The sequence below is a fragment of the Seriola lalandi genome, unplaced genomic scaffold (genome assembly GCF_002814215.2).
Source record: "Seriola lalandi dorsalis isolate HSWRI2012SDOR001 ecotype SW California unplaced genomic scaffold, Sedor1 jcf7180002054910, whole genome shotgun sequence".
In the NCBI taxonomy this organism is placed as follows: Eukaryota; Metazoa; Chordata; class Actinopteri; order Carangiformes; family Carangidae; genus Seriola; species Seriola lalandi.
In genome coordinates this window covers 1,165,077-1,177,124 of record NW_019525462.1, presented here as the reverse complement: position 1 = coordinate 1,177,124, position 12,048 = coordinate 1,165,077, and the positions used below count along the sequence as shown (strand labels likewise).

Sequence of the window (12,048 nt, the reverse complement as noted above, 5' to 3'; positions counted from 1 at the left end):
AGGCACAAAGACTGCTCCACTGGCTAGTGTTTCTTAAGGAACTGTGACGAAAGTGACATCTGCATTTTTAAATCTATGGGAAAGCCATCAGTAAATGGGGTCGGAAACTGTGGTTTACAGTGCATATTTGATGACTGTGATGCTCGTACATTAGTAGAATGTGAAAGGAAAAACAGAAGAGCAAGTCCTGCTCAGAATGCCATTATGTATATGTGAGTGCACATTTGAGAGTCCAGTGGTGTAAGAACCATGAATAGGCCTACTGATTGACTGGTATGTGGAAAAAAGTAATATTGTCAGTTGAATCATCCTTTACCATTTTCGCAACAAGTCAAGTGCATGTGTGGTGTACACAGAGAGAATGGTACAGGCCTGAATGCTTGACCCCTACAGTCAGGGGATCTGGTTGCTCTGTTATGCTGTGATGGGCATTTTGCTGCCACCACTATCATCATCAAAACACCAATTGACGGAATTTCTTTTGTAAAAATGGTGTTCATCCCTCCACTAGAGTACAGAGACTTGAAGAATCAATGCGCATTAAAGCTTATCTGGTGGCACGTGGTGGCCCATCACTTTACTAAGACACTTTGGTTTTTTCTTTAATTTGCCACCCATCTGTAATTTGTCCATATCGCTCACTCATCTTAAAAGCAAATACACAAACCATGTTACACTGCTCTACTTGACTGCTTTTTCATTTTGTTGATCGTTGATCAATGATCTCATCTTTTCTCTTCCGTGTTGTTTTTCTCCCTGAGGAGCAGCAGTGAAAATACATCATGTGAAGCAGCAACAAAAGAGGGAGGAAATGTGCTGATGTGCTTCAGAAAAGTCGAGTTACAGAGGAGTCAGTGGTGTTTACACAAGGGTTTCTGATCACGTTCATATTGTGGATTGTTCTGGATTGTGGGAATGCATGGATGCACAATGTACACTCAATCTCTTTTTATTTTACACTTAAACACACCTACAACACATACAAACTCACACCTCCTCAAAGGAACTCCCTTCTCTTCTTCTATTTTGTTCCTAACACACACACGATCATATGCAGACACTCTCCCACTCACCCGCACACACACACACACACACACACACACACACACACACACACACACACACACACACACACACACACACACACACAGCTTTTCTAGATATATACCATGTTGGCCTTTCCTGCTGTTTATCAAACCAATGTATGGGTAGTTTTCAGCTCCACTGATCTGAACATATTATTCCATTTCCCTCTTTCCCACTGCTTAACACACAAACGCACAAATACATGCCCGGAACACACACATGCATGCTCCCTCAACTGTTCTCCCCACTCACTCACCAGGAGAGACTCTGCTTCCCGCAGTAAATCCAAAAGATTGATGTGTCTCCTTGGACAAAATGAGATTGTGTGTCATTACAAGGCATTACACTACAGAACCCCTGAGTAACTGAATTAGCCCTAGTGTGTCACAGGAAAACGCAGTAAACACACACATGCACACACACACACGCACGCACGCACGCACGCACGCACGCACGCACGCACGCACGCACACACACACACACACACACACACACACACACACACACACACACACACATATACAACTGATCGTCTAACAGAGTATTTGCACAAACGAGTTTCCTACATGTTTTCTTTCCAAGAGGTAAATTGTCCACAGTTGTCAGACAGAAACATTAACCCAGAGATTACGCTTTCTTTCTGTGACTCAGACGTAATGCATGTCCTCTTTTCCAGGGGACAGAGTAATTGGTAACATAATCTTAACTAATGTTATAATGTTTGATGACCCTCAGACCTCAGATGCTGTGCAAGGCTGGTACTGAAGCTGTCTTTACCCCGCGCCTTTCAATCTCTCAGCAAGGCCACATTATAAGCTGCGGAATCATTTTTCAATCTTGTGCCTTCTTCTTTACCTGTGGAGAGATAGTTTAATGTCGCAGCAATGTTACCTGCTGTTCACAACCAATGAGATTGACAGCTGACTATGACATTCTGTGAAGGTGGCTTGCGATGGACAAAAAACTGTAAAAGGCAACCTAAAATCACACTTAAACTGAGGCTCTGTCCTGCTTTTAGTTACATGTTGGTGACCTTAATCTGTGCTACACCTTGCCACTGAGCTCTGTGCCCCACCTTTCTGAGAACACAGATCACACTGCTGATCATATGTAGAGGCATGTGTTCAATAAACCCTATGAAGTAGGTACTCAGTCAACCAAGCAGTGATCTGGATCACAGAGATTTTACAGTTCTGTAAGACATGTAAAAATACATCACTAAGTAGAATGTAGAAGGTTTTATTAAGGTGTCAATTAACGTCTGAAACCTGTAGATGTTAAGGTGTAGTTAGTCACACACCTGGCCGGTGACATTAACCTAACCACTGGGTAATGCAGTTGTTTATGAAGTCGTTGTGAGCAGGCCACTCAGTCTCACGGTCAGTCAGGTTGTCTGCCAGTGAGTCAGTAACGTAATCTAATAGTGCATCAGTAAAGTCAAGAACAAGTGATTTCATCAGTCACTTACAATGGAGTGGGCAGGGGACAGGTGAGATAATGAGCCAAGTGGCTTGCAGCTCGAACTTCCGATCAGATTTTCTACCACTTTGACTAACTTTATCAATTGTCTGGTGGTTCAATAATAAGCAAACATCATGACATTATTGTCCGGTAACAATGGGCTGACTGATCTAGTACAAACACTATCTTGAGGTCTATCTACAGACAAAACAAGAAGTTGAGAAAACAGTCATGGTTCCTTTTGTAGACATGGGCTTATGGTTTCACACACATACACGTGCTGTCTTTCTCCAGTCAAAACAACAAGCAAGGCTGCTGTAGTAGTTACAGGAATCTAAGGTCAGCATGTGACACTTTTTGTAAAAGACACACACACACTCTCAAACAAACACACAGAGCTGTTTCAGTGTGCAGCATTGGGAACACGAGACTAAATAACATAATTCAAGAGGTCAGACACAAAGGCTGAATTGAACACTGGGAGGAATGGGCCCCAGCTGCATTAGGAGACACACTCAGACACACTGGTCTATTCACAGATGAAAGGAAACACACATGCGCGTGCAGACACAAGCGCGCGCGCACACACACACACACACACACACACGCACACACACACACACACACACACACACAATATCTAACACAAAAATGCAAAAACAATATTATGTGAGATAACAGTGTGAGAACTTCGTGTTATATCTCAGTCTGAGCAGAACAACTTATTGGCAGGACAGAAAACAAGTCCATGACAAGTCTGTTTCTCAGAGTAAACTCTTGAATGTAAAAGGCTTCAGACACCTTGTTTTGCGGTCTCAACAAGCTCCTCTGGTCAATGGGCCATCTCTTCATAAGAAATAAACAAAAAGCCACTGAAAAATGTTGAGTTCACACAAATGTAAACTCTAAAAACTTCTGTCATTTGGTTTGTCTTCAGTGTTCTGTAGCCTTTATTAAAAAATCCTCTCTGTTTTTGGAATAAAACACAATGTGTGTGTTTTGCTAGAGAAGGTCTGTTAAATGTCTAAAATGGGAGATTTGCGGGATCTATCAAGTAACATGACACACCGACGTACTGACATAGGTTTTTGTACATTGAGATGTCATGTATCACCACCATCCACATCATTGTCAAATTACATTGCCAAAAGGCAGACATATTGATATTCATTGTTTAATATTATAAAGAAAGTTTCTGCTGTGCTCACACAGTTGTATTTATTTGCTTTGATTATTTGAGTAAGCTCAGTTTCTACTTAATAAACACCACATTTCTTTGCTTAAAAATTGAGCCAAGAAGATTAAGCTCCACAAGCTGCAAGCACTGAAATTTGTGTTTCGTCCCAAATCCTGATCATGGCTTAAAATTAGAACCCCTAATAAGATAAAAGATGTAAGGAATATCGTCTTTATCCATGTCTCACAAGATCATTGGTGTGTGTGCAAAGTTCCCATGCTTCTTGAATGATGCCAGGTTCTTATTTGTGACTGTGTATCAAGGCTAAATTGAGTTTAGCTGCCAACCTTTCTCTGAATAACTAATCATCCTCTATTCATCCCTCCTAATAGGTCTTTACTCCATTGTGTCAACATTCTTTGTTCCTTGACTCCACATTATTTTGCAACCTCCACTTTGACTTTGAGATGACACTAATAGTAAACTTACAGGCTTCAGGCTTTGTTCACTCATATAATAGCAGTTTTACGATTTTGTTTCCTCATATACCCACTCCACCTCTCTCCCACTCTCAACAATAAGTACAGAGAATAATCTTGCTTTCCAGTTTGCAAAGCGCTCAGACTTCCCTGCACAGTTTAGGCTTTGTTTTCATAATTGCATCTTCAAGCTGACACAATACAAACCCCCGCGAACACACACAAACACACACACACACACACACACACACACACACACACACACACACTCACACACACACACAGATTATAATGCACACATGGCCTAATTTGTTTATGCATAAAGCATCTTTCTAATGTGCAGACCCTAAATGCTTATCATTGAGAAAACCTTTTTCCTGCTCAACTCGCTCCCAGTCTGCATCTTTAAGAAGCTGCACAAGAGAGCTTCTCCAAAGGGAATTATACTGTATTTGTGTGTGTGTGTGTGTGTGTGTGTGTGTGTGTGTGTGTGTGTGTGTGTGTGTGTGTGTGTGTGTTGATGGAGGTTAACAAATGTATAGAGAAACCTCAGGGCTTTCCTTTCTTTGTTACCTTTTCAAGGCAGCAACCACACAATAGTCCATCTCTCTCTCTCTCTCTCTCTCTCTCTCTTCTCTCTCTCTCTCTCTCGCGCACTTGCACACACACTGGGGAGGTAGCCTCTCTCATTGTAACACATTGATGAACTACACTGTTGTCAGGTACAACAGCTACCTCTGTGGTTTAATTAACTGGGACGAAACAGAAGGGAGGGAGGACAAAAACAAAAGAGGGAAAGGATGGAGGCTTGATAACGAGGAGAAATATTTGCTTTTAATTCTGAAAGTATTTTTCCTTTACAACAATGGAGTGTTGTTGATGGTGCTGCTCTTGGCATCAACAGTTTAGTTAATTTCAGTTTCTCTTCTCTTCTCTTCTTTTCTCCTTTGACAGAAAATAAAGGGATACAGAAAAAACAAAAAACTTCATCACAGCACAACTTGAATACACAGCAAACGTGTGTGTGTGTGTTCCACAGAGAGTGACACCGCTCCTCTCTTTCAGTCACTGTTAGTCTGAGGGTGCTGACTAGTTGTCGCAGTATGTTTAAGCTGATGGAGAGGTCGAAACTGCTAATGCGTTGTTGTGATACTGGACGAATGTTCAGCAGCAGCAGTACACTCACACAGGCACATGAACACACATACACATAATTGATGCAAACACACACATGCACACACACTTGCGCACACACCCAAACAGGCCACTGACTGTCTCTTGAGATTAATGTTGGTGTGATCCACTCAGCTGGGCCTGATCACATTAAGATGGATGGACCCCCTGGTGGTATAAGTGTGTGTGTGTGTGTGCGCGCATGCAGGGCCCCATCTGTCTGTGTTTTCTCCGCAGCTAGGTCCTGTGACCTAGCTGCCATCTTTAGTGCCCTCAACTAGGATAAGCAATACCCTGTGAGGGAGAGATGGATGGATTTTTTTCCACGGTGACATTAAAAAATGCTCTTGGCGTTTCAGATGTGTTTCAAAATGATTATAAAGATATTGTAGGTCGGTCAGTGGATTCTTAATGAAGGTGTTGCACGGTCCAGTGGAGTGGAGTAAGAAAGAGGGACCAAAGCCTATTGGTTCCTCATACCCTAATCAATTACAGGAATGGCATCTTTTAATAATTAATCTAAATGTTTCATAGATTACGTCCTACATTGCTGCTTTGTCAGGGCGTTGGTTCTCCTCTGTAGCCAACAGTATTGGACTGTGGTCAAACATAGCATCACCCTTGTGTGTGTTGCAGTGTCTGAATTTGAACAGTTCTAAGAAGAGCATGTACTCTTAAATAAAAATTCTTTGCTCTGAGAAATAATATTTAACACCGTCTTTGTATTTGGACTTTATAACATTTTCTTTGAATCACGGCGTCTTTGTATGTTCTGCAATGTAATTTTCTCTGAAATGCCTTTCTCACCTTGATATGCAGTGTCTCACCTTACTCTTATCAGAACTAATAACCATAATAGACTTCATTAAATGGATAAAACTTTGATAGTTTCTCCACTACTTTGTTACTGTGGCATGGCCCATCAGGGCTGGATGTTGTACATTGTAAAGCCTTGAGGCAAATGTGTCATTTGTGATATTGGGCTATATAGACAAACTTGGCTCAACTTTGACTATAGTTTTTGTAATTGGAATAGTACTTGGAAAAAATGGTTAGTGTTTTAGTGTTCCTCTAAAATGACATAGAATGTACATGGCCAACTTACAAACACATCCTGTGAACGTGACTATTGTATCTTCAGTCCAGCAGGAGTTCTGTGTTGTTTGCCAGTTTGAGCTTCAGGGGAATCCCTGTTATTTCTCCATGAGTCTGTCATGGAGTCTGTCATGGACAGATACAGGGTTTATGCTTGTTATCTGCAACAGTCTGATTTCATAGTCTCATACTAGCCGCCTTACATCACAGCATTTGATGGTTATTAATCATTAGTAAGATGTTTTGTCATTGCGCTGGAGTGTATAAATCCCACAGCAAACCAATTTTAACATTGAGACACTTTTATTAAAAAGGAACAGGAGCTTTTGATCTTTATTCTGTGTCAAAAGCTTGGATTAGTAGTGCTGTGTTAATAAGATGGTCATGTTGTTTTCTTTGTGAGTGTAGCTGGACCGTGGTCTTCTGTTAGTCACAGTTTGGTTAGTTTGGAGGTTTCAGTGAAAACACCACTGGGCGTGCTGCATTCTACCAATGGCAAGTTTTTAGTGCTTTACATCACTGTTAGTATATACTTGGCAAGTGTGGCTCCAATAGGAATTGAACTCTTAATGTGGCAGTGTTAAAACCACCGTCAGCTGAGTTATACAGAAAAATGAACCCACAAATCTTGAAGGTAAATTTGCCAAGCTCAATTTTTTTGTACCATACAGGAACACATGTGGAGGAAAGGGTGATAAATAATAATAAGTGGGGGAATGGGTGATATTTATAAATAATATACTTGATGAGAAAGTAGCTTGGTCTTATTTTTCCTTTGAAATATTTTGATCCCTGCAGACACACACATTTACCTAATTACAGTGTTTTACTTGTGTTCACTCAACAGTGTGTTCCAGCAACAACGGCAACTAACAAGAGCTGTTGCCAGAAATTTAAGCCAAAAGTAAAATAATGAGTGAAAGAAACGACTGTGGTAACAACAGCGTATATTTTTAACCCACTGTGACAAATTGGAAGGTCAGAAATGAAGCCTTAATGGAGTAAACACAAAAAGCACGACTAACAGTGGCCTTCATTATTCTTTTTGTGTTGTGATTTACAGACAACTTGTGAAGAGAAGTCCCCTTCATGCTAAATAAAGACCTCTCCAGACTTTATACCATGCAGTGCGTCTGGATCTGGTGTGATGGAGTATTTCACCTTCTTTTTCTGTGTATTTTGTGTCTTTAATTTTTCTGCTTCATAGTCTTGCTCCCTCCTTTTCGCAGGCAATTGAATTAAGCTTCTCTGCTTTTAGTAAAACAAAACAATGTATTGAGTCTAATCTTTCCACAGCTTGCCTCGGTCAGAGAGACAGCTGTCCACGGTTATTTTGGAGCTAGCTGGAGTCCTTATAAACAGTTTAGGAGACAAAAGGACAGTTTTGACTCCCTGCTTTCTTCTGCTTCTGCTCTATTGGGGAAGTGTGCGTGAATAGATTTCATTAAAATATTAAAAAGTCTCCTTTGTTTATCTGTATACTCGCCACCTTCTTCTCAGTTCTTTGTATTTCCACATGTTAGTTCAGTTGATTCAAAAGAAATGTTCATGGCTGGATTGGTCACATTTGAAATGTGATAATGTAAATGATTTACAATGTCTAACTGTATCTTTATATAATACACTTATTATCACAAGCAAAAAAGTAATTGTCTTGCTCAGAAACACACATGAAATAGGCGTAAAAAAAGTTTTCCATCTTATGTTGAATTGCCTCCCTCTCTTTCTCTGTTTGTCTGGCTCTGTCTGTCTAGGTGTCTGAATGCGTGTACCTACTGTAAGACTAAGCATGCCAGAGGAGACTTGGCCAGCTATCCCATTGAGGAACTAGTGGAGAGAGCCAGGCAGTCTTTCCAGGGTGAGTACATTATCTCTGTCACACATGGGCGCACACACACACAGACACACACAACCACAACATGACTGAAGTAAGGTGTTTCTTTGCTACATTATTTCAAAGTCTTCTCTCAAAAAAAGAAATACTTACATGGCAAAACGGGCCACTGAGTTTCTAGTGATTAAGTGATTAGTAAGTGATCAATATATTTAATGCTTATATGCTGTGGAACTGGAAGTGCTGCTGTTGGTTAATTGAAGGTTCTGATATTGGATTACTCAGTACAGTGGTGTGTTTAAGATGATTTTGCCTACCCTTGATTAAATGCGGTTCTTTGTGCTGTTGTTAATTAAGTTTGCAAGTTTTATGTCACTTGCAAGTCACTGTGTTTGCATTTTCTGTGATGTGTGTGTGTGTCTTTGTGTGTTTGTGTGTCTGTCCTATTAACGGGGGAAGGCTTTAGTAACACATGTTGATGTTTTTGTTCTTGGGTAGAGGGTCCAGCCAGTTGGCTCTAGTTCGATGCCAGATGAACAGCTGTTGTGCCCTGGCATCTGTTCCTTGAGAGTAGACTCCCAGAATCCCCAAATGCACAGCAGGCCATGCGTCTATTAGAGCCTCAGGCGGGTCAGTCAAGGGCAAATATACACGGTGATACCACAAATCTCCACTTCCATTCACTATAATAGTATATTAACTGTTTTGTGACTTTTGTATCGACAGAGCCTGTTTGAATTTTGAAAGTTGTTAGTCTGGTGCTTAGTCAAAGATCTGTGTGTTGCATCTGTATGGGCAGACACTGAAAAAACACATATCTTTTGCAACCCACTCCCCTCCTCTTCTCTCCAAACCTCCCAGCCTAATTCATGTCAAATGCAGCGTTTGGGGTCTTCATGCCCAGAGAATAATAAACTAAGGTCAGTTGTCTCATCCCATTAACATTTCATTGTTCATGCACATAATTAAAATGTAGTTCAACCTGAGAATTTGACCATGAATGTTTTAGAAGAGCTTGATGAGCTTGATCCTGATCGCAGCTTGTTTATCTGAGAGCTATCAAATTTATGTCAGATTCAATAGATTCATTTTTAATTTTGCAACCTGGAAGCACTTAATCATAGAGCAACTAAAATGCAAAGAGTTCCATCTTTGATGATGCAGTAGAAAAGTTTAAAGGGAACAAATATACTTACATATGTAGCAAATTGCCTCCATCTGCTCCTTTTGAAAATCTCATTGTTCTTGGTGTTGCTAAACTCTTGGCTCCAGACATTTGTCTTTTATAACAATATTCTAGCAACATACCTTCATGTATCCTCTGTGCATAACCAACACTTGTTGGACAGTGGTGCAACCCAGTGCATTAGGGACCTCCTACTTAAAAAAAAAAACCAACTTGACACCCAGCTGGTGAGCAGAAGACTTTTTAATGGCAAACTCTACAGCAGCAAATTCACATAACTGTTTTGACAACAGCCTCTTTTTCATGTTTGGTTTCTGACAGAACTTTTGAAGGCAATGCTTTGAGGCAGTGGGAGTCAGCTAGCACACGAACGCACACTGACAAACTTTCTTAAATACTTTTAAATGTCGTGATTTGTATGACTTGTGGTAACCATGTTGCCACTGTTTCTTTTGCAGCCTTAGCTCTTGTTCAGGCTGACAGAAGCACTGAGTCCAAAAATACACAAGGGACTGTGTGGCTGTGTTGATACAGGTACCAGTAAGAAATTGAAATATTAACCTGGAAGTGTAGAGTGAGGGTTTAACAGAAGTAAAGATGTTGGTTCTCTGGCACGACTTTACAACTCACCCACACTGCAAAACAGTGGTCTCTTTGACATGAATAAGGAGTCTGGAATTTTTGAGTCAGTGCTATTGTCGGGCTGAACACAGCATCAGTTTATATCAGCGTAATGAAAAGCAAGAGTATACCCTTGACAAGGACATGGCTTTCTAAATCCCTTCCAGAACTTTTTTAAAACAGCTGCATCCATGCCACTGCAGTGCCCGGGGGTGGGCAGTCAAGGGCAAACTCACCAGCTGCTTGAACCTTGATGTGTGTGTGCATATGTGTGTTTGTGTGTTTGTGCACATGTGAGATGCGGGTGACAGTGCAGGGTGAAGATACACCTGCCCTTTACACTCGGATGAGAGAAATGCAAGAAATACTGATATGACTGTTTTGTGACTCATATAACTGCACCTGTATTACTGCATGTGATGTAAACATTTGCCCTGGGTGCAGTACTTTTTAAAGTTTCTCACTAACTCATCCAAGTAAAATGAATGAATGAAAGAATCTGCTAAGCAGTTACAAAACCAACATGAACTCTTTAACAAATTTCAAGTTCATGCAAACTTATAATACACATGATAATGGTTGAGATGTAGAATACAAAGCAGAAACTTCAGTTTGGAGGTCAGATATAAAGGGTTTGTGTACGTGCCTGCATGTGTGTAATCCGTTAAAACGCAGGAAGCATGAGTGTCAGACAGTTAGTTGTTTTCAAAACAGAGAAAGAGGAAGCTGGAGGTTAGCGCCTGTCATGATTTACAGACAGTTGGAATAAGACGGAGACAGTGAGGGGTAATGAGAGAGGAGAGATGAGAGAGATGAGGTTTCACTGTCTATCCACTGTTCTCTGTGGTGGATACAGTCAAAATCAAAGGGTATTTAAGTCAGTGAGCCTTAAAAACATTTTGTTCTTCCCGGTCAGTTTTAGTCCTTCATATCTCTATATCTTCCTGTCTCCATACAAGGACACAAAACAAATTTTTCCTCCTTATTTTGTTTCTTATTCTTTGTAACTATCATCTCACATAAACACTCACATAAATGAGTGATGCACAATGGAAACACAGTTTTTCAACCTAGTTTTTTAATTCTTGTTGACCATGTTTTAATTGTTTCTTTCACACACCCCTCACACACAAACAGATGTACACATACACTCACTGGTGAGTGTGATAAGCAGGTCTCATCTCAGGAATGATTGAGCGTCCACACCCCTTGGCCATTCAATATATATTTTGTCTGTCACTTATAATATATTTCTATTTTCTTGAACAAATAGAATGATCTACCACATTAGTAAACCAACGGCATACTGTGTACACCATCAAATATTTTTTGTTAGGTTTGGAATTACATTATGGTAGTGCTGCAATGCCCCTTTTTTTCTCTCTCTCTCTCTTTATTAGCCACCTTTTTCTTATCTCAAACAAATTGAGCCTCACAAATAGGCCCTGCAATTCGATTTGCTTTTTGATGTCTTTTGAATAAAAAAAAAAAAAAAAAAGGCTGCAAGTATGAATGCTAATTTTTATTGGCCAGTCAGCCTGCGTTGGGGGTATTTGATTGGTTTATCTCAGGGAACTTTGAAAGGATTTATGGGATTTATTCAAATGTGATTTGAGGTAAATAGCTCTCTTTCCATCTGGAAAAAAAGTGAAAGTGAGTGAGTGCACAGCTTTTAAAATAATCTGAATTATTCAAATGTATGAATGTATAATTCTTAACATCAGAGAGGTTCGTTAATGTATGCAGGTAATGGAGGCTGGGGATGTCATAGGAAATGACAAGGTTGTAGGTGTGTGTGCGTGTGTGTGTGTGTGTGTGTGTGTGTGTGTGTGAGAGAGAGTGAGTTGCATGGGTGGGGAGGGAGGGTGGCATGTGCCTCGTTTTGTGTGTGACAGAGATATACTGGGAAACAGTGATTGTGCGTGGGCTGGTGTGT

The 12,048-nt window shown here is 40.5% G+C and overlaps 1 protein-coding gene across 1 annotated transcript in view; it reads left to right on the top strand.

The window, feature by feature from the left end:
• cdkal1 (CDK5 regulatory subunit associated protein 1-like 1) overlaps positions 1-12,048 on the top strand; it is a 151,114-nt gene that overhangs the window by 16,196 nt on the left and 122,870 nt on the right. The window contains exon 4 of the mRNA XM_023430727.2: positions 8,226-8,329. Within this exon, the coding sequence (XP_023286495.1) occupies positions 8,226-8,329 (104 nt within the window). The remainder of the gene's footprint in view (positions 1-8,225; positions 8,330-12,048) is intronic.